Source organism: Anarhichas minor, unplaced genomic scaffold (genome assembly GCF_050575085.1).
Source record: "Anarhichas minor isolate MPS153535 unplaced genomic scaffold, ASM5057508v1 ptg000027l, whole genome shotgun sequence".
In the NCBI taxonomy this organism is placed as follows: Eukaryota; Metazoa; Chordata; class Actinopteri; order Perciformes; family Anarhichadidae; genus Anarhichas; species Anarhichas minor.
This window is the reverse complement of record NW_027466473.1, coordinates 20834179-20861943: the sequence shown is the minus strand read 5'-3', so window position 1 is coordinate 20861943 and position 27765 is coordinate 20834179. Positions and strand designations below refer to the sequence as shown.

The window sequence follows — 27765 nt, the reverse complement described above, 5'->3', positions numbered from 1 at the left end:
AGCAGGCAGCTGTTTCCAGTGAAAACGCTACGATAAACCCACTTTACACCACCTGTCCAACACCTAACAGCAGACCGATATATCCCCCAGGTGGTGGAGACCAAACCGGAGTTAAAATAAGAGTGAATGTTGGACTTACATTTCTGCTGACATTGCTGTGTCTGCTGAATGTCAGTAAACCTTTCAAGCTGAGGCCAAAACGTGTTAATGCAACTTTAACTGAGGTCAAGTTTAGTTTTTCCATTTTGGAAGATTTTCTTTCTTCTACTCTATAATTCAATGATGCATGTAGTTGGCCACATGGAAGCAGAATGTCTCACGTCTACCACACTTTCTTTGTTACAGCTAGATTTCCACATCCAGCAGATGTGAAGGAACTTTATCGTCCAATTGGAGCTGTGTGCTTGTGTCCACCGGATGAACGTAAGTCCGACATTTCCTCTTCTCTAACTCTGGTTTGGGAGTAAAGAGGCTAAAAAGAGCTCCAGAGTTTGTGACGATTCTGTCATTTCAGCACTACAGGCTGCTCCTTGCACATCAGTCATTTGATTTAAGGTTCATATTATAAAAATGTATTGAATGTAATCAAAGCATCTGATCTCTGGGGAGCTGACTTAATAGCTAACCACTTTCTTTGCCTTTAACCTTTGACCTCGAGTTCATCCCAAATACGCCTCATGGTATTTTAGCACCATATGGGAGGAACAGACTCGTACAGAAATGAAAGCCGCCTGCAGGCACTTCTGTGCTTCTGTTATTCGTAATTTGCATAAATTATCCCTCTTCCTTAAAATCCTGTTTAGACCGGGGCATGGTGTCCTCGCCACAAGAAGTATTTTTACATCACGTTTTGTTGCTCGGCATCTGTCTCTCGCTCCGAGTGCCTCTGCACCAAGTGTTTATCAGAGATGAATCAATAAGAGACGTCAATAAGCCGTATGCAAATGAGATACAAGTGGGCGTCGTGAGCATGAGAAAGAGGCGACAGTCTTGAGTTTGTTGGAAGTCGGCAGCGCGACCGCAGTGCCAGGCTTATTAATCTCTTGCGCTTCGGTGGCGCAGTGTGGTACCTCGTCTCCACACTGCCTGCTGTCCCCCCCCCCCCCCACCTTCCCCTGAAATTACAGTCGGTAATCTGTTTGGCACTTAGACGAGTCACAGAGGAGGAAGAAACACAACAGGAGACGGGTTCAGAGAGAAATAAACATTTTAATTAGGCGTTTGGCACTGATAAATCTAGATTTCACACGCACACAAACAAGAGAACATTTCTCGCAATTAAATAAGAGATTTGTATGTCGATGTAAGATTTGTTTTAAGATATACATTAAGTTAAATAATCTGAAATGCGGTGTTTGAATGCATTTTACCGTTACATGTACACACAGACGGCCTAATTCATAACTCTGACACTTTGAAATATATAGAACAAGCCAACTTGGACAGTGAAGTAAGGCTCAAGTGCCACATGAAATAAGACTGGACATCACGCTCTTGACCAAGAATAAATACAAGTGTTATGGAGGGGAAAGTTGTCCCCCCCCCCCCCCGCTGTGTGGCGTCCGTCAAACTTTAAAGTCACGTAACTGTGGCGTCGTCCCGTGGAGAGGTAGGTATCGCCCGTCTTTGAACTGACACACACACGTGTGTTTGTCCTTTTATCGAATGGGTCAAAATTCACAAGTGTGAATTTAAAAAAGTAAGAACAGTCACTCAAATGGGATAAAGGGACGTGGGTGGCAGGGTGCTGAAACCTTGTCACAGCTGGATCCAGCTGCTTTGTGCCGCGTCTGAAAAATTAATAGTCTTTGGGGGTTTGATTTCACCTCCACAGTTCAGTTCATGTGGCGTTGGAACACCAGGATTGGTGGTTTCTGACACCCCTTCATCGAGTGACCTCACCGTGTTTCAGGGCTGCCGTGTCTCGTTTCTCTCCGTGACGTTGCTTTAGTACAGATGCCGTCGTCCTCCTGCCTTCTCTCTCCTCTTCCCTTTCAACTGAAGCCAAATGTCTGGTGGCTAAAATTCTGTTTCCTGATGTTCTCTGTCCTTATTTCCTGTGTTCATCCAGGCAGCTGCCATGCGTTTCCCCTGCCACTTTCTCCATCTTCAGGAGAGAACGATAACTCAATTTGCGATTCTCTTTTTCTGGATAACATGTTTTAGGAACAGAAAAAAAACTGGGCAAAGTTAAAATGTCACAACTCTGTCCACTTGCTCCATCTCGCCCATTTTCCTCAGAAGTCAAATCAGGCCTCAGCTTTTCATATTCCCATCAAAACGTCCTCGGAGCTCGCCAGGGTTTGCATTATTTTTTGTGAACTTGAGTGTGAAGCGTAACAGACGCAGCAGGGAATGCTGCCGGCAAACTGCAAGGTCACTGACAAAGAAGGGAACATACACAGCAAGTTGAAAAGAAAGCCAAAGAGACTGCCGTTCAAATGTTTCAGGGAAGCCCTCACAGGTCACCTTCCCTGCTCGCTGTGCTCTGGGCCACGAGTTCCACTTTGAAAAACTTAGAGAAAGTCTTGTGAAAAGGATGCCGTTGTCTTCTTGTTTCCAGCATTCCGCCATGAGGAAAGGGACGCGGTTCAACCAGACTACAAGTTAGGGGTGAGTACTCGATCCTCCTCAGCTTCCACATCTGCATCGACTCATATGTTGGTCTCTTTGTGTTCTGCTCTGAAGGAGTCCCTGATCGCCAGGAGACCGGAGGCCAGAAGATGGCCGCTGACTTTGCTGTGCCACTCTTGGGACCGGCCCCTGGAAGATAAAAACCAACGAGATCTTTCAGCAAAGAAAAGGTCAGTGAAAAACAAACGCTCAGCTCGACTGGTGTCAATGACACGAGAAGCTTCTTCTCTATTTTATTTGTGTAGATGCTCATGGAAGATTAAACTTACAAAAAGGTAGTCGATATTGAATATTTAATGAAGGTTTGTTGAGGACAATGTTTTCCATACGGTAATTGTAGAATCATGTATCTTGTAAAGACACGAATAAAGTATTTATTTATCTAAATAACGCAACAGGAAATGTACTGTTGTCTCACCTTAGAAGTTAACAAACACTTCACATTAATGTCACAGCGAGGTTGCCCAGAACAGCCCGGCTGTTTGAGACTTTCAGCTCGAGCTCTGTCATGAGAGGAAAGTTGAAGGCGAGAGGAAGTGACAGACAAAAGAAAGAGCGAAGGCATTCATCCCTCTGGGTGTTTCCACTTCTTTCTTACACGATCACTCTTGCATAACGGGAGCGTCGGCGGGCCAACGGTACGCTGGTTGTTTTGTAAATGATCTTGGAATCAAAGCTCATTTCACCTCTGCGCTGCGCTGCAGAACACTTTCAGCTCGTGGAGATTTCCCCGTCAACCCACCACCTCTGTTCTTTATTCAGCACATACTCGTCGGGAAAATTAGAAAGAGACACAAGTCTGGATGCGTGCTGACGCGATCCTTTCAGTTCGACTGAAAGCCTGCAGAGATAATCACACAGCTATAGATCAGATCTGTCTTTACTTTAGTCTGTTTCTCAGTAAAACGATGGACGGAAAGTTATTCAATCAGATTTATGACTGACCTTGAGGATTTATGATCAGTAAATCAAAGTTATGGCTGCGATTCTGACTTACTGAGTAAAAAAAAAAAAAATGATGATGCAGATTTTTAGGAGGTGTGAACCTCCACCCCCCTCTGGCTCCCTGTGCTCTCAGCTATATTGAAACTGTCTGTGTTCATAACTGAATTGATCAAATCTGCGATTGCCTTCTCTTGCAGCATGTTAGAAAAAAAGAAACAACAGCAGCAACTATAGCGCAGTTTAATGACGGAGATGCTACGAGCCCGGCCCTCTGCGAGAGAGACGCCACCACCTGTTTCGAGTTGCACAGAGCTCCATTTCATTTAATCAACTGAGACAAATGGAGCCAAATTGATCATGTAAGCAGCGGAAAACCTGCAGCAACTTAGTATCAAAGGGCATGAATCATGAGAAGGAGGGCTGTTCGTCCTCCTCATCATGTGCTCACCTACAGGGAGGTGGTGATTGTGCTGCAGATAGATGTTGGCCGAGGTCAAAAACACAGAACGGGCTCAATTAAGACGGATGAGATCAACTAAGTTTTGACGTTGCCCTTGGTTGTACTTCTGACTCGACTTTATTACATAAAGTGCACTAATTATTGTGAAGCATTTTCAGATTGGGCCTCACGTTTTCATGCAAATGTTATTTATTATAAATTAAAAACACGGTGAATGGTTTAAAGGGTAATTTCAACCAACTCAGAAAGACAGCAAGGGTTAGTGAGAACACAGCCCCTCTTTTGTATTTCGGTATTATCTGTCCACTGTCTATGAAAGCAAAACTATCTCATAACTGTCTCTATCCAGCAGGTATCCTTCACACAGGCAGCGACTGCATCCTCACCTGGTGTCTGTACGACAGAGGTGCGTCAGTCGGGTCTTCCTGGCTCCGGTGGGCTCCAGCAGGTAGAGGCAGGAGTGGACGTGGGCCCTAACCCCCTCCGACAGCACCTCGGGGTGCTCTGTGGACACGGAGGACAGGTATAGAGGGCCGGAGGAAGGGTCCGCCTGCCAGGTCCTGAGAGAGTGTAGGTGAGAAGAGATAATCAGGGTGGAGAATCCAAATGTGATGGCTGCCAATATTCTGATTCCAACTACACAGTATTTTAGCTTTCCACTGTATGCAAATTGTGTTAAATGGCGATAAAATAAAAAGCCCTGCAAGCAGTTGATTGATGTCAAAACCAGCACTGACACATGAAATAACTGCCATCTGCTCTATTTTGTCAATCATGAGTTCCTTTCTACGAATATCACTTCAAAACTGTGATTTGTTGGCCGTTAAATGACTAGCCTCATTACCTGAGCAGCAGATGCTCCTGTGGGAGCCGGGAGCTCAGGGCGTGGCCTTGGCCCTCGAGGAGGTAGCGGTAGACTTCGGAATCCTTGGACACGGTCTGGATGACGGCCGCCTGGCGCAGGCTTCCCTCCCACAGCTCCTGCTCCCTCAGCAGCCGATGGAGCAGCTCCTTCTCGGGGACTTCCACCTCCACGGAGCCGCGCCACATCCACAGCAGGCAGCCGTCGTCCATCTGCAGACAGAAAATGATACCATGCTATGCCAAAATCTGTGTATGATATACATACCATACTATGATTTTGTCATGACCTTTTTTCACATATCTGTATGATATGATATGAATAAATGCTATATTATCTTCCTTCCGTGTAAGTTCCCCATCCCCTGATGTCCTTAGTATACATAATGGAACTAAGACATTTACCTTCTTGAAGGCCAGATCCACATGTTCTGGAGCCTGATGGCTCTCCCAGCCTCTGCTCTTCTCCCTGGCCTCCTTCAGGAGGTGCTTGGTGCTCAGCTGCAGCTTGCTCCTTCTCTTCTCCAGCTCCTCCTCACCTCCACTCTGACCGGGGGACACCGGGCCTCCTCCTCCCTCAGAGAGGGAGTCCTCACTGGAGCCTGCAGCACCAGAACGCTGACCAGGCCAAAACTCTGGAAGCTGCAAAGAGCATTTAAAAAAAATCTGTTATCATTACTTTGTTAATTCTGTCTCGTACGCTTCTAAAGTGTTTTCTTTGCAGGAATCCTGAATTTCATTTGAATACCTTTTAAGAACACATTGTCACTTCAAGTTCTATGCTTTAACATCAGCAACACACTTTAATATACTTTACTACACATCGATTTAACGATAGCAAAACTAAACAGTCGTAGTTTGTGATAACTCTTTGGACCAAAGCATCTTGATTTCGATAGACTGGGTGGGAACAAATAACAACATTGAGTAACTAAACCAATGAACATTTTATTACAAATCGATAATACACAGGAGCATAGTATGACTTTGTTCGACATAGTACACAATTACTTTTTTGACATACTATGACTTTTTAATGAATCATTTTGACATATTAGATTATGACTTTTTACGACATACTCTAGTATGCAATAAAATATATAAAAATATAGTATTTAATTGTATATGTCATACAATATTTCATAGTATAATATGCCATGGACAACCAGTGGAGCAGCTTTTGTACCTGGAAGAGTCTGTGAGCCTCGGTGATCATGTTGGCCAGTCCCTGGGTGGCAGCCAGATTCTCACTCAGGTCCCGCTGATCTGGGCGTCCCAGGCTGTACTTCCTGTGACTCGACCTTCAGCAACAACAGGAACAAGGTCTCGGTCACTTTCACGTTTAGATAAAGGCAGCGAGCATACTGAAATCAATCTCTACTAAAGTAGAGACAAAAGAGGTTTTGGTGAGATTACAATGAGCCTGATTTGGATTTGGGCACAACAGGGTGATAGACGGGTGCCAGTGTGCTTCTTTTATTTCTTTACAGTTTTGGAAACACTGACAGGAAATGGGAAGAGGGTGTGACACATATGACATGCTGCCATCGCAACAGTCTGCCAGTCAGCTGAAGCAGTTCTTTACAGGCAGCAGACAGGAATCAGCAGCACTGCGTCAGGATTACTGCAACTGACAGATTCAGGTTATTTTGGAAAGCTTACAAAATAAGTTGTTTCCCTTGATTTTTATTTGATAGGAAGTTTTATCATTTATGTTTTTTAGTTTCTGATGCCTGATGACAATTTCTCACACCAAACGGCACAGATTAGACACCAACACTTGCACCAAACCGAGTTGGTCGGACGACAAGTTCGACCATTAAAAAGTACATGTCTCTGTTGGAGTGATGAGTTCTGTCAAGCAGAAAGATGAAGGAAAAGACTCAGAGATGAGATTCAATAGATCTGTGGGAGAACAGCTGGGAGCAGCAGTTACTGTTCCCACCACAAAGTGTGACATGCTTTCTGACAGGTTGGGACTTTGGCTTCCAGGAGACGGGAGGCACAAAGTGCCGATTGTGTTGTTTTGCCTTTTCCATCTAGTGTCCCCTCATCCTGAAAGGGAGACAAAGCCAAAGTGGAAAAAGGAAGAGGTGGAGATGAATGGAAGGGAGGAAAGTACAGGAGGAAGAGGAGTCACGGAAAGCAGAGTGATTACAGGAATGAGAAGAGGAAACAATGTGGAGGAGGAGATACGAGGGTAATATCGGGGAAGGAAGATGAGCAGAATGAAAGACAAACTGTGGACGAAAGAGACAATATCAGGGTGGATGGAGAAAAGAAGGATGACAGGAAAAAGGAGGAGATGAGGGAGTAAGGAAACAAGATGGAATGGACAAAATGTGTAGCGCGGCATCAAAGAAGAGTAAGTACGAATAAGGAGGACAGGTTGAACCAAACATTAATGTATCAACTAACAACTATTGTGTGTGTATCAATTCATCTTCTTCCTCTGTGCCATCGAGCTCCACTGTTGTCCAAAAACTATTAAAAACACATCAATGCGTAACACTGTTGCACTGGGTGACATGTTTCTTCATTGCCGTGAACACACACACACACACACACACACACACACACACACACACACACACACACACACACACACACACACACACACACACACACACACACACACACACACACACACACAGAGTAGTTTATTTAGACTCACTCCGACATACAACGTCCCAAATATTACCTGGAGCACCAAATGTGGATTAATCTGCAGCTAAAAAAAAAAGTCCCCAACAAATGCAACTTCCTCCGGTTTGTTTTTATAGAAACTACAGGGATCAGCTGTTTAAAGAAACGACTGAGCCTGAAATTAAACTATATATCGGTAAGCTGTTTTTAAAGTTTTACATCTTCAGTAGAAACCAATGGGCTTGGAGCTGACAGCCACAGACAGGAAGTCAGGGAGTATTGGGAAACAGACCAACACATTGTTGGGTTTGGTGGTGTTCTTGCAACTTGTTGACAAAGCAATCATGTAATCATTTAAAAACCTGCAGTTATCCGAGTGCCTCCGGTTGAACTGACGGAGGGAGTTTATAAAGATGGAGTTTAAACAAGGGGACTAAAAAAATACATGTAGAATAACATAAGCCTAATCCTTGTGTTCAAATGTTTACTTCTGATAACAATAATTCATTCATGCATACATACAATGAGCACACTTCTGCAGTACAAACTCTGAGCTCGGATGACTGATCCGCGGACACTGATGAATCATCAACTGCATAGCCGTTATCATTCTCAACAGTCTCATTATCTCTCTCTCTCTCTCTTTCACTCTCCCATTTCTAACTCCCTGCCCAGCCGGATTCTCTGCTAAAAAGCAGATAGAAAAATATCTCTCATATCTGGGAGTGAAGTTGAGGCACGACGGAAATTGTCGGAGGTGATGTAATGGGCTCTGTGTAAACTGTGCCGACAGCTTTTCTTTACAGAGACAAAGCGAGTGTGTGACAGCTGGATCTGATCCAGAGGCGATGTCATCTGTGAGAGCCGAGAACCTCGGAAACATGACGTCTACTGAAGCCACAAAGGGAGGAAGAAAAACACGTTTCTATGGCATCTAGATGGCAACCTGCCGCGCGTAACAGCGAACACACACATTCAGACACAGACGCACGCATTAACCAGAAGCTGAAGCTAAATGAGAGGCTGAGATTTAACAGGGAACCAAGATAAAGTCACAGCCTGAAGCAAAAACTAAGTGTACTAAAGTTGTAACAAAATGATTCAATCATATCCTGTGCAATCATGTTTTGGACTCTCAGCAATTTACTTGGTAAGTAAAATATTATAACGGATAGGAATGATGGATACCAGAACTTTAACAACTAAAATATGAATTAAACCCTTGGTTTTTGGTGGTTTTGCATGTTTTTAGCTTGATAACTACAGTACAAAGTCTGTCATCTTTACATGAAAGTCTACTTTATGTTTTTAGATTGGTATCCCATCCTTAATAAAATACAGTCAGTAGATATTTTGAACTTGCTTATGGTATTTGATCTGAACCAATAAGCATTGGGTATTTTTTTTTTGGGTTAAAACAGTCTCAGTGATGTGTTCAAGGTATTTGCTGATGAGCTACATTGACAGAAAATAAACTCCAGATGAAATATCATATTAACAATTTGCAGTAAATGAGCTAACTCTCAGAGAGACATAACAGCAGAGGTGTGACTGCTGCAGAGACTTCTGTAACTGTGACAATGTGCTGCAGACTCCACACCCCCTCCATTCATTTCCATCTTTTTCTGATGTTGGGTTACAAATGTTCTTCCTTTGAAAAAGACCTGACCTCAATTTTTAGAGAATTAAATAGCCAACGTTAAGTGTAAGTGAAAAGGTAACTGATGCAGGTAATTCGGTGTCCGTGGTCTCAGCTCACCTGGGTGCGTTGGCGTCTCTCTTCAGGGTGTTGAGGTGGAAAAGCGACGGCGCCAGGCAAACTGCAATGTTGGTTGGAGTCATTTGGTTCTCGTCCACGCAGGCCACCACGTCCCGCAGGAAGAACAGCAGCGTTCGCAGCGCCATCCTGTTCTCGTCGGGAAGCAGCAAGATGGCCGCCTGAGCTGCAACCAGCTGTTGATCCTTGGGAAAATCTGCAAGTAGAAAGCTAACCTGTTCATATTTTAATCATGCAGTTTACATGGTTTTGCTACTACAAATGTCAGCATGATTATCATACACACAATTAGCATTTGAACTCGCTAATGATAAGAGTAATGACTGCTCACATTGGTAGATGTGGAGGAAGGACTCGCAGAGTTTGCTGGTGAAGATGGGTTCAGGCAGGTCTCTGAAGTATTGCTTCACCATGTCGGCCACGTCGAAGGCAGACTGGCCGTCGTACGAAACGCCGTCTGGGTCAGACTCCACCAGCTCACGGAGGTACTGGATACGAGACTTCACGCCTGACTTGCGGAAAAGACCCACCTGAGAAAGAACACGATGCAAACGAGAACTTTTCATCAAAAGCAAAAAAAGATTTACATAAAAAGATTATCTTCTGTTTCTTTTCCTCAGTGTTGAATTTTGCTAGGCCTGATTTTTTACCTCTCGTAATGTATGTTTTGAATATTAAAATGGTCTTTGGGTCGATGCCACCGCCTCATAATGGTTTCATTAAATCTTACTCTCAAGTCCAACAGCGTCTCCTAGTGTTTCTAAAACCAACGCAGGCCACTTGTGGTTTTTGGCTCCTTACCTGGTCCAAACACTCGGTCCTCAGGTAGACCAGAGCTCTGAGGATGCTGGGTGGAAGTGGCTCTCCTGTCTGCTGGACGCTGAGGAGCAAAGGAACCCCAAAAACCCGCCGGCCTTTCACCTCCATCACCTTAGTCTTCCTGGGCGGTTTAGGAACAGTCCTGCGGGTGGAAAAGATTACCATCAGACTCTGGAAGCCTTTCATTACAAGGAAGCAATCAAACAGCACGGACTAGTGCCGGGGGAAGAGTTATGTTATGTTGAAAATGTATCAAAAATAGTTTTGCAAATATCCTGGGAATTTGTAAACTCAAGCAGTCAAGTGTAAAAAAATAATTCTCAACTTGGCTGCGCTTGGATGCGCTTCCTTTTGAAGGAAGAGCCAAAGAACATTCTTTGATTACATAAATCCCCATTGATCTCTCCAATGTGTGTGCCATTCAAATCAGCTCTGCAGGAACAACATGAGCAGAAAGAAACCATGGGCGCTGATCAAAAAAGATTGGACTTGTACAAGGACTGTGTCAGGGTTTTTGAACTGATACCGCCACCTTTTAACCATTAATACCAACGACTGATTTATTCTTTTCTATTGGACACTAATGTTCTCCAGATGCAGGAAAACAAAAAACTTAACTGTCGGACAAAAAACCCATAGATAGCTGCAATGAATGTTAGTTTCTAACTCGAAACACTGCAGTCCTGTAAAAGCCATATTTAAAAAAGGAGAGATCTGAAGACCTCCAACAATCATTAATGAAATCTCTTCTCTACTCGGTATGAAACCACATTACGGCCCAGAGTCACAAAGAGAAAACTCTAAATGCTTTCCAGCTCTTTTCATCCCACTGTTTTGTCTTCCACATCTAACAGCGGCTCTCTGAACAAACTGACAATTTTGAGGAAAGCGCCTCAGAGTATCAACCGTCCCAATCAGCAGTTAATTGCTGTATTCTAGCGCTCGCTTTGGCATCAGTAATTAAATCATTGAAATGACAAGACTTAACGTAATTGTTGAAGCCTGGAGAGATTTCTCTTTTTTTTTTTCGGAGAAGTTGGCGGTGCTGTAGTGACAGAGCGTTAAGCTTTTTACTCACTATGTGTCCGACTTTAAAACACAAGTTACTGTTGAGCTGCGTTGAGTTTATTCCTATGCGGTGTCCTTGCCCACATTTGTGGTAACCAGGTTTCTCTTAAGGCAATAGTTTGGGAAATAAGTTTATTTGCCTTCAGGCAAAGAGTTATTGAGGAGATTGATACAACTCGTTCGTCAGTGACCTTTCAATGTGTAACCAATGAGAAGACTGGCTGAAATTATTTGTATTTCACCACAACTAATGCCATCCCCAAACCATCCTAAAAACTACCAGAACTCCAAACAAAGTAATACGACTCGCCCGAACTTACCATATTTTGTGGGGATGAATAGAAAAGGACGGTGTGTCTAAGATGTATTATTGTCACACATTCCAAAACCAGTTCCAGGTGAAGGAACATGAAGTTCACTTTGTGTAAGAACAAGTCATTTGCACTTCAGAGTGTGTGCTCATTTAAAACTCCTGCTTTGTTGAACAAAACGTTAACTTGATGTTTTTTTTCTCCCTTTTTTGACCGTAGAGGTCAGTTTTGACATGATTTCTCCTCCATTTTGCTCCCTTTTCATGTGATTTATTAAAGTTTAATCTCTGTAAAAAAGGAAGCGCTTTGAAATGCTAAAACACAACACACCAGAACTACAGGAAGCCTCGCTGATTATTTTCAACCCGCTACCAATGAGCGGCCCCCACCGAACACGTGTTTGATCCCGAAAATGAAAGACGAACATCTGTGAGGAGTAATTTCAGGATGTTTTTTTTTATCCAAAGGTCATTCAACATTATCTCACCGAACATAAAGGCCCCTTTTCTCTTTTTAGAAATGAATTTGTCTCGATTTTGCATGAGGGCCTATTCCGAAAACATAGTGTAGGAGGCAAAACCTTCATTAAATCCATGTATGTTAATAAAAAGTGCAGTGAAAACATCCTACATTTTAAACAAGAAAAGGATTTGAGCTCAACAGTCTGCAAATGACTTATTAAAAGACAAAAGGCCTTGATTTGTGACCCAAATCTTGTTGCTACCTCCTTTATCCTACTGCTACTACTGTCCCTCAGGGCTTGCCGTACCCTCACTACCTCTTTAAGAACATAATAAACACAGAACGAAAGGATCCTACACTACCAGAACCTGCCGTATGTCCCGTAAATGTAGCTGCTGTCAAAAAAGCTCTATAACAAAGACGGACGCATTAAAAGCTCCGCCAATGGTTTGAAATGGTACACTTCCTGTCTCCTGAAGTGGTCATTGCGTGTTCGCCTCTCCCCACATCCCTCCATCTCGTTTGGAAGTGTTTGCATGATGTATTTATTTTACTTTGCTAACATTAGATATTTACTAAAGAGAGTGTGTTGCTGAGAGAGAGAAATATATTGAACAAAGTTCATTTTCTCCTGATTTGTCCGTCTGAAAATTGCCATTTCCATTTTAGTTTCAGAATGTTGGGGACGTGTGTGGCTTGTGAAAAATTGGTCCAACGTTTACTTTGAAAGAAGCGGCCATAATCTGTGTTCACGTTCACCTGTAGACTCAGGACCTGCTGCGAGACTTCTACAGGTAAACCGACTCTCAGTGGGCGTCTCCTTTCTGAACTGTCTCTTCTATTGTGGCTCTATGTCTCGTGCTAACTTTGTGCTCGCCACCTCTGTTGCAGGGACTCGCTCGAGACAACCTACACCTAAACAATGTTCTAACTTCATTCTGTGGCGGGACATAACAGTTCTTTTGGCGTTGACCTCGATCCCCTTCTGCACATCATGATTTATGAGAAAGAAATATAAAAACAGAGATTAAGTCAGGAAAACAAGAGAACTGAGAAACTAACCCAAAATAACCCACAATGCCTGAGCAGTTAACCAAACCAAAATGCTCCCCAGGAACACAGAGACAAGGTGAAGCACCCACGGTTCTTCCTGGGGTTTATTGCTCTTGAAGCAGTTTACGCCGAGGCACGTTGCACCCGAGCCACAAATAATATATGAATTTTCTAAATAGGCTGCGTGAAATATTTACCCGCCCGCCCGCCCGCCCATCTGCCCTCGTTTCCACTGTTGTTTCCTTGAAGAAGTTTCTCCATGCAGGTGTGAATGACAAACAATATCCAGGAATACAGAGCTTTGTTTCTCTGTTCAAACCTCACAGGTTTTTTTTTTCAAGCTACGACATCACCCAAAAAACTCTCTGTCCTGACACTTCTTACCAGTTCCAGCCCTGCTTACTGGACGGGGAGTATTTGTCCATCAGAGCGGTGAGTTTGAGCAGGGAGAGTTTCTGCAGCAGGAGGAACTGGGACACGGACTGGCTCTCCACTCCCGGACTGGTGGGCAGGGAGGGCAGGTTCTGCTCGCTGGACCAGTGCAGCTGCTGGCTCACTCTGCTGGACACACAGCAGCGAGAACAGATAAATACACAAATAGACACAAACAAGCGCAAACACACACACGTAAATGCCAGTTTTTAACATATCACAATCAAGACAAATCTCCCAGAGTTGGCGCACACATTCTTGAAGAATATATATAAAATGAATGTTTTGCACTTAGATCTTATCACAGAAAATATCAACTTGTTTAATTAAAATGTCTCTTTCTTAATTGTCTCATCAGTTCTAACGGCAGGGACTTTGTATTTGGTGAAAAAGACCAATCAGAAAGAAAACACTGGATGTAACAACATGCAATGATTTATTTAGATACCCTAACAAAACAGATCCCCATGCACAAAGGAGATTAAGGTGCTAGCAGCCAACACTGTTTACACCCCAGAAAACTAAATTGTTAAGTTTGTCTGGAGGGTGGCGGCAAAGGAAAATCGCAACATTACCTCAATCATCAGGGTTAATCATCTGTATGGTGGCCATTTCTGATCATTTCAGCTCTACACTATCAGACTGTCAGTTGTAGTGTGCTTATAACAAGTTAGCATTAGCATACAAGAATGCTCATGTTAGTTTTTATAACTAAATTTAGCGTGCTGCCTTAACCTTGGCATCTTAACGTGCTTACAGATAGCATGTTAACACGTATTCTGACATTTAGCACGTTACATTACATGTCGGCGTGCTAACATTTATCATTAACATGATCACAGATAGTCAACAGGGCTTATGTTTGTATATGCTCGTCTTGCTCTTTTCTCAGATCTGGTTCAACTTTAGGCAGGTGATAAGCAGTTAGCATGTAAACACACATGTGTACACTTAAGTAGAAATGTTTACCGAGTGCTGGGGCTGCATGAACAGTTAGGGTATAAACAAAGTAATCAAGATCCATCCCCTGAGGACCATGAATATCTGAACTTCATTCATCGTAATGAATCCAATAGTTCAGTTTAACCAAAGTGCTGCACCAAGAGGCATTCCTGTACCTGCAAACCCTGATGCTAGTGTGCTTAAAAAACAGGTTTAGAGACAAAGCACATCTGTGTGCACAATCTGACTCACATAACTTGAACCTATATTAAAACTATCAAGTAAAACACACACAGAGAAGAAAGAGAGAGAAAAAGCAGTGTCCAGCAGAGGACTGATTGAGGGGAAAGGGCAGAAAAAACAAAAAAGGGCACCAGCAGCATGCGGTGGGGCACCAGCACGCAGGAGGTTTTCTAGCATGTAGCCTTTACGGCACTGCATCATTGCGTCTTTCAATTATAAGGCCACCATAGAGGGCACAGCGTCACATTTCCTCTACTGGGAGGGCGCCCGAGATGGCACTTTTGCTGCCTTTTTTCTTTCGACCAGTCTACTAGTGGCAGCGTCCATCAGCAAACACCGATGATGTGGCTGACTTCACAGTACAGGAGAGGCCTCATAGCTTTTTACTGCTCTATATCGGAGAACAAATATGTGACAAAAAGAGATATAAAAGCTGCCCTATAAAGAGGCGATCAAAACTATTCACCGTGTGGTTACTGCTTTTATCTTTAGGACTTCATACTAACTCCATTTATACTTTGGTTGATGCCTGAGGGAATAAATCCCCATAACTGTCATCATCAGCGCCCTGCCGGACACAGTGGCTTCCATTTACAAATATCCACGGCAACTTAAAGTGTTGCTTGTGTTTCTTTGACCTGTATTTTGATGCTGATCAATATTTGGCAAACAAATGAGCTTTTAACTTAGGGAACGTCAATGTCACTTCTTTGTTCTTTGTGTTGACTGTCTTTTTAATGACCCTGACTTGTGATACAATTTGAGTTATTTTGTTTGTGAAATATGATACGCTCTATAAAGAAACCTTGATTTAATTGCAGCATTACACTCGGAGCTTTCTCACCTGCATCTGGGTTGTGGTGATCTGGTCTTTGGCTCCTCTCCATTCACAGGCACCTCCTCATGGCTCTTTACCTCCTCCGTCTCCTCTGGATGCTGCGCCTCCAGGTGGACGTGGCTGGGGGAAGACGGGCACGGGGAGGCTGCCGATGAGCCGTGACCAGTTGAGTCCTGGGAGGAAGACGAGGACAAGGAGGAAGAAAAGGAGGAGGAACCTCTTTGACAGTCGTCCTCGGATAGATTTTCAGACCACGTGGACACCAGTTGTTGGAGGTTGCTGATCCTCTCCAAAATGCTGTCCAGAGCAGAGAAAACATCTTCACCTGCCAACAGTCGACCCACCTGAGAGAGGAAAACCATTCGGAAAAGATCAAAGGAAAATTCCCCAAAGAAACATTTCTCACCAAAACTAATTGACAAGCCACTATACCTACTAGTTTAAATGAGTAACTTCACTATAATAAACTAGAAATATTACATTGTTCAATCACCACAGATAGTAGTTATATAGAACGCCCAAAAGGAAAGTGATAAAAAACTTTTTCTTCAGTTGATTGATTCAGCAGATTTTAGGATTTTGTAAATGAAGGATTTCATTGCCATAAAGCAGTTTTGGAAATGTATCACTCAATTTCTTCAGAAGTAAGAAATGCTTAATGATTTCTCTTTTCCCTCCATGGCTGCCATGTTTTTGTCAAAGAGGGTTCCAACTTTATTCCAAATTGCACCTCTTCTACTTTGGGTGTAGTTATGTGTGAAGAAGGATGATTAATTCAGACCGATTATTGTATTGTTTTAATCTAAAATGGAATTTTTATACGAGCACTCACAAAATGATTTCTGGCCTTATGGGAAAACTTAGCTTAGCAATATCAATGTCATTGATTGAAGACCTGCGTCTTTATAGACTTTCATTTTAGATTGTCTTTGCATGGGGCTTTATCCATCCTTTAGGCCAAAGGCAGGAAAGCCAATGAGTTATTTTATTCTCTCTGGAAAACCTTTACTTAAGGGAACACATAGTGGAACTTTACAGACATGTTACACAAAATAACCACAATGTATCATACATGTTGATCCCTAACAGTGACTCAATAATTACCTCAGCAGGTAAAAATCTTCTCGCTGATCTGTTCTGTAATTTTGGATCCACAAAGTCATAGCCAGGTGCAACAAAAGATATAGCTACAGTATATGTGGCCCTTGAACCCACTCGTCCACTGTAGTGGCAGTCAGGGGGTTCAGCACCATGGACAGAAGCCTTTCAACGGTGCGAGGTCACCTGTTCAGCACCTGGACAGCTCCACTCTGCTGTGCCACTCAATAGTTTGTTCCCTTATATGAATATCACACACACATGCTAGGATGACTCTCCTCATTATTCCCATCCACTTAGATGTTTTGCTTTACAACATGGAGAATGATTCTGTCTTTTGCGTGACTTTGTATTGATGACGCAATAAATCGTTGAAATGGGGATAGTGGCGCACACACTTTCGTACAGTCTCTCCTCTAGATATTTATGATGTTGTACTCGCATGAAAAGTGCTGGAAGTGGTTGTGTTGAAAAATGAAAAAGAGAGAAGTTTAAACCCTTCGTACTTCTACACATCTGCATGAAGTGGACGGGAATGTCGGATTGTTTGAAGCTGATAAAATTATCGAATGCATTCCCCCAAATTCTGCTGTTGGAAAGGAGGTTTCAAACACTGATAGACCATCTGAAAAATGCTTTGTTTGAAGCATACTAAGTAATGTAATACCCTGAACTAAATCTAAATCTATATATATATATATATATATATATATATATATATGACAATAAATACATGTAACATTGGAGTAACAGTCTTTGGACCCACCTCTGATTCCTCACCCATCCTTTCTGCATCGCTGCCACTTCCGCCACTGCCAACTTCACTTTCAAACAGCTGCTGGTCGTCGGGCACGTTGTCGTAGATACTCAGCCGATGATCCAGCACAGCGAGCGGACTGGGGACTCCTGGTACCTGGTCACCAGTGACCAGTGATGATGTGCCATGCCGGCAACTGTGTCGCCCCCCGTAGCCGTGGAAACTCCCGGTCCTCCAGTTGACGGAGGTGTCGTCGATGATGGGGGAGAGGGGGGTGCGTTTGTGTGCGAGAGAGGTGGGGAAGGTCCCCGGTTTGTGCCCGTTGGGGACCTGGAAGATCAGACTCTCGGGGCTGCTGTTGTTGTTGTTGTTGATCTGGTTCCTGAAGTCCTGAGAGGGTGACCAGATGGATGAGGGAAGGACAGAATAAAGTATTCAGGGAATATAATATAGCATTTATTTAATATTATTCAAAATGTCCATTGATTAGCCAATGTTAGCATTTTAACAAGCTACATTTCTTGGACTGACCTCTGTTCCTGTGTGGTTCTGGTTGTTCCAGGTCGCTCCACCAACGACCCCGACACCGCTGTTGGAGCGTTTGCAGTTACTCCTGACCCGGGTGACCGGGCTGGGCGTACTGACGTTGCTGCTGCTTTCAGAGTGGCTGTTGCTGCTACTGCTGCTGCTGATGGTGTGAGGAGACGAGGGCGAGGAGGACACACGGCTGTCGGGTCGACCTTGCAAGCTGGAAACATTCAGGTAGGTAGAACTCTACAGTTAAAGCTGCTCTGGGAAAGACCTGCAGTTACAATTCTGGCACAAACAAATATTCCATCCACAAGAAAAATATCTTTCTTAGTCTTTTCTTTTCAGTACAATGTAATTTTCCAATAATGCATTGCTTTATTTATTTTTCTAACTTATTTTTCATATTCACTATTCACTACTATCATCAGTTTTGGGGATTTAGCTACAACTTGCGGATCTGGTTAAAAGGATTCTTTGATCATTCTGGAAATAGCTTTAAAACAGTAGATAATGTTGTGAAAAAATCTTCTGGGTTTTTAAAAGATTGCAATCCACAATCCTGACCTTGACGGGCAGTGCAGCCTCTCCATCCTCTCCTCCTGCTGGACCTGAACAGGACTACTGATAACGTGCCGGGCCCGACTCTCGCTGTTACAACCACCACTGTGAGCAGAAGGGAGGAGGCCAGTCGTTCCCCTCAGCCTCAGTTTCTCCATCTTCCTCAGCAGACTGGTGCCCTTCTTCCTGGGCGGTTTGTCTGGGAGGCAGCCTTCGGAATCCGGAGTCATGGTGGATGATCCTCCACCACATCCATCAGGGGAGGGGGGTCCACTAAACGAGGGGTCTACAAAATGCATCTTGTTGGTGGAGGAGCAGCGGGAGGAGCTCCTGCTGGTCTCCTGGTCGTCTGAGGGGGTTGTGATGGCGTCTCTGTGACCCTTGTGGTGTCCGTTGTGGCCCTCGCTCTCAGTGCTGCTGGAGCTGTGGATGGAGCAGATGTCATGTCGGTCGCCGACGTCACACAGAGAAGCATTCTGGTGTCCGGTGGCGTTTTCAGACAAGCAAAGGATGTCCATCGCGGAGTCGAGGCGACGCCATCGTCGGATCCGCCTGTCGTAGGTCCAGTTGGAGCTGATGGCACAGAAGTCTTCTTCGTCAAAGTCGTATCCCTGGAAGAAGAAGGAGGGTTCAATTGCACAGACAAGAGCCACAGACAAGAGCGCACAAAAATCTGGATATACCACAGAAATATTACCCACAAACAACATTACAGTTTAACACAATATGCACCGACACTAATATATGCATGTAGGCACGACGATGTGCAAACAGAACACTCAGACAAACACAGAGGCCCGACATTTACACAAACACAAAGATGTTTTCAATAATTTATACAAGCATGAACATCATTTTACATTCATGCAAACATCACACATATTTCATTTAGAATGTAGTTTGAGAATATATTTGTGGATTTAGCAACGCCGTGTGACTTAAAGGGACACGTTTAAAAAATGAAGATCATCTTACTGTGTTCTACCAAAGTTAGAACACAGAATGATGAAGAATGTACTGGATGGTAGATAGAATGTCAAAGTTGTTTTTGTTAATCCAGTTGGAATTTACAAAAAAAACCACCATAAAATAAAAAATAAAAAAATCATTCTTTATAACTTCAGCTTTGGTTTTCTTGGACTTCACTTTCTCCTAGAAAGAGGAACTGGAGGAGGAGGACTGATCACTTTGTATCTGTCAAAATCAAGTGATGCTTAATGGGGAGATTTCATGGTGTGACACCCCCCACGGGCTCGGCCTGCCTTCATACGAGAGTCCTGCTGTGTTCCAGTTTCTCAGTGTTTGCTCTCAACACTCACCCTGCGTTTTGATCTCCGTGGCTCCAGCCTCATTTCCACACTTTTGTTTAGAGTGCTTAATCTCCTGAAAGAGGGAGGAGAGATGAAAGTGGATGGTGGTTAGACAGGCAGTGTCACATAACAGTGACCTGCTGTACACATTCTGATATGGATGCCAAAATGTAAGCAAGTGCTTGTGTTTCAGAGCAAACTTGTGACCAGAAGGCAGCTACTTTAATCCCCGGACCAACGGGATAAATCGGAGGAAACGGCAGCATTAGCCCGTCCCTCATTACCACCACTGTGATGCCCTTGAGCAAGGCACTAAACCTCTAACTGCTCCACTGGAGCGTCTTATTGACTACAGATCATAATGCAGTTGTAGTAAGTGAATGTGAAGCAGAACGTTCCTGCAAAAGGGTCTAAAGAGACTAAACTAAACATTTCCCAGTGGAACTACCACGGTAAAGTACAGTTAAAGTAATACACAAGAGAAAAGCATGTCACTATTACAGCTGTAACTACACAATGATGTTAAACAAATACAAGTAATTAACATGTTTATCCGTTTTCAATAACTCATGCATAAAACAAAGCTTCAAAATGGCTGATTTACCTATTCAATGATGTCATTCTTAAAAAGTGGGTCCCCAGAAAAAAGGTTTTATAATATAGCTGAATAAAACAGCAGTACAAATACGGCCTCAGACATTAAAGCAACCAACCATTGAGTTTAATGAACACGTCTCTGACACACAAAAAATAAAAGTTTTAGATTTAGAAGTGCACCTGTGTTACCTGCAGAGTGAATCGAGGGCATCCTTATCCAGGAAGCGGTGATCACGCTTCGCCCACTCAATGTCAATGGGAACCCTGCAGTCTGACACACACACACACACACACACACACACACACACACACACACACACACACACACACACACACACACACGCACACGCACACGCACACAAGACAAATGAAACACTCAGACATTGTTTGTGTCATCTTGGTGATGACTCTGGGGGCTGTGCGGATTACACTAACACCCTTATATTTACCTTTGAATAATTGCACATACTGAGGGAAGCCGGCCGCTTGCAGCCAATCGCAGGCCTCCTTGGCTTCAATCTCTGCAAACAGAGAGAAGAAAAACAGCATTTGATTCAATTAAAATCATTTCAGGCTCCGCCCGCTTTAAGAGGGCAAATATTTGCCCTTAATCAGTCGTGTGTTTATGAAGTTAAATTACATTTGCATTTGGGTAAAAACTGGAAGCACATGCAGGCTATTAATTATCTGTGACTCTTGGAAGAGGCCATTTTAATTACTGCTAATTGGCTGTGTGTGGAGATGAGGGCTTCTGAGAGAGAAGAGAGATTTCTTCATGTTTCCCTCCTCTCTATCTTCTGTACCTCGGCCTTGCTTCGCCCTCTGAGGTTGTTGCCATCGATGTGCACATGACGTTCTCACATGCCACTCATTTGCTAGTGATACCCATGAAAAAGGATTCATTTCAAAAGGTGTGTGTTTTGTCAAACATAGATCCAATTATGGACATCATGGACATCTACACTCTGACTTGAGAATCTTGGTGCCAATGTTGAGCTGTTATCATGATGTAAGAGACTGAAAAGCCCAAACATCACAGGCACCCTCACTCTGGTTTTCAAATCGGGTTCCATAAAAAAAAGGCAAATTCTGGTCCTTTTTTCTTGCTCTGACTGTGATTTTTGAAGGATCTGCTAATCTGCCAAAATTGATGAAGAGAAAGAACAAACAGACAAGAGACCCAAGAGATAGTAAGACGTCAACACAAATTTCACTGAAGGATGCTATTCACAATGGCAGAGAGTATCCAGGTAGGCTGCTGAGTGTTTTTTTGAAGAACTGTTGCAATACTCTGATTTAGTTTATTCTCCTCTTGTTCTTATCTTTTAAAGTAGAACAGAAATATATAGTTTTTGTTCTGACTTGTGCACTTCACACGAATTCATCATCCCTGGTAAAATGGAAAATGATGCACAATAACTGCACATTCAATTTAGTTATTCACACAAAAAGTGTGGTAAACCCCAAACATGTCATTATCTTTAATATCGTGATATATAAATGTCCCGGTCCGTTGTTCCCCAGCTTGCTCCTAGTCCATGTCCATGTGTCCTTGTATGGATGTTATAGTCCTGAGCAGGTGGGACCTTGCATGTTAGCCCCTGCTATGAATAGAATATGAGCATCTAATGTTAAAGCGCTTCGAGTGGCCGGAAGAAGTAAAAGTCCATTTACCATCTTCTTCCTCTTAAAAGTTCATGAAATCCTTATTCTTTCAAAAGTATTTCTATCGGTATAAAAGAAAAGATGTTGATAGTGAGAAGAAACACAAATATAAACAGGCAATAAACCTCTTCTGCAGTCAAGTATTTCTTCCACATGAGAGACTCTGAAGCAAAGTATTATTAGAAAAGACTGAGTGGAAAAGAAAACATTCTGGCGTGAAGCATAAAAATGATTTGTTGATCCAGGATGTTTACAATAAGGAGCGACAGAAATCATTTTCTCAGTCTGGTTGCACGGCCCAGAAGAGGATTTGGATTTTCTGAGGGGTCTCAAAATACTTGTCCACCACAGCCCTCCCTGAAATGTTAAACGTGCTCTCTCTCTCTCTCTCCGTGCACAAGAGGCCCGTCACGGGGAGAATACCTGCCAAGGGCATTTCTTGTTTTCATATTCAAACAGCATGAAATATGGCCGACATTAGGCTCCACTAAAGAACAACAGCAGCAGTTTGCCCATGACTGATCGGGTCTTCAAACACTTCTTGTCTGGTGCTTGTGTTTTTTACTGCCTACTTATTCACTTCAGTGAGACTTGAAGGGAAGGCACCTAATTCACATTTCATTTCTTGGTGACTTTTGAAAAGTTGTTTTTCTAAAATTCACTAGACAGCAGGATGGAAACTTGGAGTAAGAAGTGGTCTCGCTATTTCCCCCAAGACACCCGAGGATCTGGAGAACAGCGCGACACAAAGCAGATGGCCCAGATACGTAAACACTTGGGGGGGAAATTCAGCGAATATGGCAATCATCAAAATGACAGAAGAGGGAGGACAGACAGACAGAAGTAAACTGACTTTACGTGAGTAGCAGCCAAAGAAATTAACGGCTTGCACGGTAAAATACAGAGGGATTGCCAGAAGTATGTTCATCCTGACCCAAAAGTCCTGCTTGTTAAACATCTGAGAGCAGAGCCCATTTTCCGGCATTACGATGGAGATGTGACATTTGAGATAGAAAAGGGATCAAGTGTGCTTGCAGAGCGGCGGCCTCGCATGTCCGCGAGAGGATCTGTAAATCCAGGGATATGTGACTCTACCAGCGTTAGAGCTCTGAACTTGGCGAGACACCCGCACCACTTTCTCAGTGCAGACATCACTCCGAGCACTGTCCCTATCCATCGCTAACACTGACAAATCACAGCCCGTCATTCTGCAACCTTGAGGGTCACAAGTTAAAAGCTCGTGACGTTTAAACCGGTTTTCTACTTTAAATAGGTCTAATACTCTGCTTTAAGGCAATCGTGGCTCAGAGCTTAGAGAAGGAGCTTCTGTTGGAAATGTTTGAGGTTACATTCCTCATGCCTGCAGGGGGAATCTTAGAGGGGGAAGTGAGTGATTATCATTTTTAGAATTATTTCAGAAGTCCTTGTGTGAAGCGTTCATACCCAAATAACTAGAGGGCAGTTTGCGGATGGAAATGGTTTGGCGCTGCATTGTAGTTGGAACTGAGATATGTGTTGAAGTCAAAAGAATGAATCAGAAGGAGTCAGTCGAACCTGGATGAGAGGAGAAAGCCCCAAAGCAAATGTTTGTCTTCTTTCATTCCTTACATGCTACAAGGTGTTTGGATGTTAAAGCAACACGAGGCATCTTCACAGCTTTGGAGGCGCCAAAAGGCAGCAAGACGTAAAATGAAAAATTGCAACATCAAAAACACAGAAGTACAGGAAGCCCAGACAGGTAGACAAGACTACACTCAGTGTGCTTGTGTTTACCAACCCCTCTGCCTGCCCAAAGAACACCCAAGAGGTACCAAAGAGGAGAGAGGAGAGGAAAAAGATCCAACAGTGTGAGTCCACTGTTCTCCGCATGGAGTGCTATAGCTCACTTCTGGGCAGGAGATAGATTTCAGACTTTCAGATGTGATTCACCTCTTCCATGTGGGGAGACAAGTGTCCAAAGGTTTGCTTTGCCATGTAGACCTTTTCTCTCTGACGTTAAAGGATACCTTGCTACTTCTCCTCCTCTCAGCGCCCAGCCCATGCCAAATCATTTCCTAAAACAGCCGGGAACTAAAGTTATTTAAACAGGTGTAAAACAACACAACTTGTTGGGACTATCTCCAGAGGTATCTGCATTTTGGTGCCAAGTTTGAACAAGGAAGGAGTGGAGCCAAAAAACAAGATATATTGGAAAATAATTAGCTGGCACAGGCGATGCTGCTTGGCTAAATAGCAACATGGTAGCGACATCTGCGTTTCCTAGAGAATGTGTCCTCTCTTGATTAAACAGCCTCCCTGTTTGGTTAATTAGTTTGATATAACAGTGACAACGACCTTTTGAGGGGTTGATACAGGAATACAGTGGACGCGGTTGCACATTTTAAGTTAAACGCATACAGGTATACCTAAATATTGTACTGTCCACAATTGCATCTTTAACATTGACTGTTAATCCACACCTGTCAGAAGCAACAATATACTTCATACTCTGCTGGTATGTTTGGTCACCGACTTTGACTGCTACATTCAGGGGCGCCTCTCTACTTAGCTCAGCGTCTACGTGAGTGACGCTATCTCCTGCGCTCCTGTATGACCACAGCAGGCAATGACCTCTTCCCTTTCCAAATGACTCTGCCTCTGAGGAAGTTGTGATTTGGTCCCTCTGGGCTCCGCTAAGAGATTTGGATATGCGATTAGTGCGGCTCCGCCCTGCTAGCGCCAGGAAGCTGGACAGCGTGTGTCTGAATGCTGAGACGTGCTCAGCGGACCGTTTGTGTTTGGTGTTAGGGTTTACAGCTTTTCTGTCAATCACTACAAATTACTTCAGAGAAAAAGACAAATGTAATACAATCAACATGGATTTGAGGTCCCGTTTTGACATATTCTTTTCCTTTTGAGGCTGATTACGGTGTGTGTTTTCTTGATAACTTCAAGAGTCGATGTTATCATCAATCAACAATTATCAATTAGCAACAGTTCATGAATCAGCCGGTTCATGGATTTCACTGGTTATAAATCACAAGGCACACAGTCCATGCCAGGATACATAGGTACTGCTTGCTTGTGTATTACCTTATTTCTCATACTTGAAAAAAAAGGCTTTTGAAAATTCCCTTATTTTTTAGGCTGCGCACACACACACACACGCACGCACGCACGCACGCACGCACGCACGCACGCACGCACGCACGCACGCACGCACGCACGCACGCACGCACGCACGCACGCACGCACGCACGCACGCACGCACGCACGCACGCACGCACGCACGCACGCACGCACGCACGCACGCACCCACACACACACACACACACACACACACACACACACACACACACACACACACACACACACACACACACACACACACACACACACACACACACACACACACACACACACACACACACACACACACACACACACACACACACACACACACACACACACACACACAGAACATGACTTGGCTCATCCTGAGCTGGCAGGTATATCTGCATGAGCTCATACATAGACAGACATAATCCTGCAGTATAATCATTCCTGCATGCTGTTGCCAGTCGTTGCTAACAACACTGTCTGTCCTGAGACTCTGTGCCAGTGGAGAGATGGCTTTACTAAGTTCGTATAAACACTCTCAGGTTGGCGTGAAGCAAATTGGAGGAACTACAGGGGTATTTCAGAAAAACAGATATGACAAAGCCCGGCACTGTGTCACCGGGCAGAAAACCAGTTGTCGACAAGCCAAACTAAACCACATGGAGGGATTTGTTTTATTATTAGAGCACTTCACCTGCTGTGTTCTCCTTCCAAAGTTGGGCAGCCTTTTACCATGATTTCATGCAGGCTGTAGAGCAGATGTCTGGGAGGTATACTGAGCGGACATCTAGCTTGACTCTCACTGGCCTTTGCATCCAACTATGGCAGCTATGCTGGAAGAATGTCGACCTTCTACTAGATCATCCAACTGAGCTGATTTACTGAATTAATCTGAGGAATAAAATAGGCCATCAGGTTTCACTCTACATCCACTACATCACCTTCTGGTTTGTTCACTTTTTTTGTCACAGTTCAAATCGGACTTGTGTTTATCTAACGCCTTTCTAGTCTTCTGACCACTCAAAGCTATTTACACTACGTGTCATTCACCCATTCACACAAACACATTCATATAATGATGTCACACTGCATGGCTACATCCTGCCCCATCAAGCCTCTCACATTCACACACAGCAGGCACAGCCTTCGGGAGCAACTTGGGGTTAAGTGTATCACCCAAGGACAGATCGACCTGGAGTCAGGGATGAAGACATTGATCTTCCGATTGGAAGATGACTCGCTCTACCTCTGAGACATGTGGGCATCATAGATCACCGTTCATAGCCAAGGCTTGGTTATGTCTCTTACTGTTTCATTCAGTTTAGTGCAAAACTAAGCATCCTTTATAAGGTTAGTAGCTCAGCTGCCAACTATATGCATCAGTGTTTTCACATCATGATTGTTTCTGTGGTTTTTGGCATCTTTTAGTAAACTTTTAATGAGGGAGGAAAGGGTCCAGACTCACACGGACGTATAGCGCGCCTGCACAAGCGGGAGACTGTTCATGCGGAAGTGTTTTAGATAGTAAGGTTTTAGCGAAGATGCATGTGTTTGGGAAGTAGTGAGTATACGACTGGATAAATGAGACTTGGATTATACTGCACGAGTTGTGTGAGAGTTTGTAAACTGTTGCTTTGATATAGTTTTGCTGTTAATGGTTAATCGCCGCCATTTACTTCATTCAATTCATTCAGACTTTTCTCCATTTTTTGATCCTCCTGTCCACTTGGAGGCATGCGGGGAAACCAAAGTTTCCTTCATGAGTTCAGGGTAACGCGGGGTGAGTACATTGATGTACAGATGTGTATTTTGCGGGTGAAGTATTCCCTTAAAGATTTTCTTCGTACATGTACTAGACACATCAATAATTCAGCAGGTGGTTTAGCTGCAAAGGGATTTTACAAGTTTTAGGCTAATGTGAGGCTAAGGATTAGCGTTTGATTTTTTAATATACTCAGATCTTAGCACAGCTTTTCAGCAGCTCAAAAATATTGATGTATTGTGCTGCAGTGACCAACTCCATCACTTCAGTTCACTGTTAACTGGGTTACTTATAAATCTGAAAATTAGAGCCATAATATTCTTATTGTAGCACCGATGGAGAATGATTGCAGCTTTCCTCGTCACAACCTGCTTCACACATTCACTGACACACAACAACATGGTGAGGAAGTCACATGTTATGTAATGGGAGTGCAAATATGAGGTCCACTGATGTCACTGTTGAAAGCAGAAAGACAAAAATAAAACCAAAACTGCAGATCAGGTCACAGAATTCGGAATAAAAGCAACCATTTCCAAATAATTTACATGTGATTATCATACAGGAGTGCATTACTACACAGACATACATATATTGAAGTTTTTAGACTCAAATTCATTTCCAAAGTTTGAATATTTGCACACTATTATTTGGCAGTTGATCAATTCTCTACAACAGAGCACATTTTAAAAGTAACCCACACACATTCAGAGTGAGTCCTACGCCGTTTTTGACAGAGAAAAGGCTTTTTATGCTACTGGAGTTCAAAACTGATCTTGTGATGTTTTCCTGCCCACGGCCTTCAAACAATAAAGAGCTCTCAGAGGATAATGGAGCGCTTCAAATTCCTTTCCTGCCCCGAGAATCAAGAACAAGCCTGTTACACTTTGACTAAAG

General features: G+C 43.5%; 1 protein-coding gene across 1 annotated transcript in view; it reads right to left on the bottom strand.

Annotated features, from left to right (window-relative positions):
• Nucleotides 1-2654: 2654 nt before the first annotated feature.
• LOC142960313 (rho GTPase-activating protein 7) overlaps nucleotides 2655-27765 on the bottom strand; it is a 76074-nt gene continuing 50963 nt past the window's right edge. The window contains exons 2-17 of the mRNA XM_076102116.1: nucleotides 20792-20863; nucleotides 20532-20613; nucleotides 19755-19818; nucleotides 18442-19046; nucleotides 17878-18094; nucleotides 17356-17736; nucleotides 15498-15835; nucleotides 13421-13597; nucleotides 10125-10284; nucleotides 9655-9853; nucleotides 9306-9519; nucleotides 6087-6201; nucleotides 5306-5542; nucleotides 4884-5113; nucleotides 4426-4599; nucleotides 2655-2763 (exon numbers count right to left, since the gene is read on the bottom strand). Coding sequence (XP_075958231.1) covers nucleotides 2655-2763; nucleotides 4426-4599; nucleotides 4884-5113; nucleotides 5306-5542; nucleotides 6087-6201; nucleotides 9306-9519; nucleotides 9655-9853; nucleotides 10125-10284; nucleotides 13421-13597; nucleotides 15498-15835; nucleotides 17356-17736; nucleotides 17878-18094; nucleotides 18442-19046; nucleotides 19755-19818; nucleotides 20532-20613; nucleotides 20792-20863 — 3374 coding nt within the window. The remainder of the gene's footprint in view (nucleotides 2764-4425; nucleotides 4600-4883; nucleotides 5114-5305; nucleotides 5543-6086; nucleotides 6202-9305; nucleotides 9520-9654; nucleotides 9854-10124; nucleotides 10285-13420; nucleotides 13598-15497; nucleotides 15836-17355; nucleotides 17737-17877; nucleotides 18095-18441; nucleotides 19047-19754; nucleotides 19819-20531; nucleotides 20614-20791; nucleotides 20864-27765) is intronic.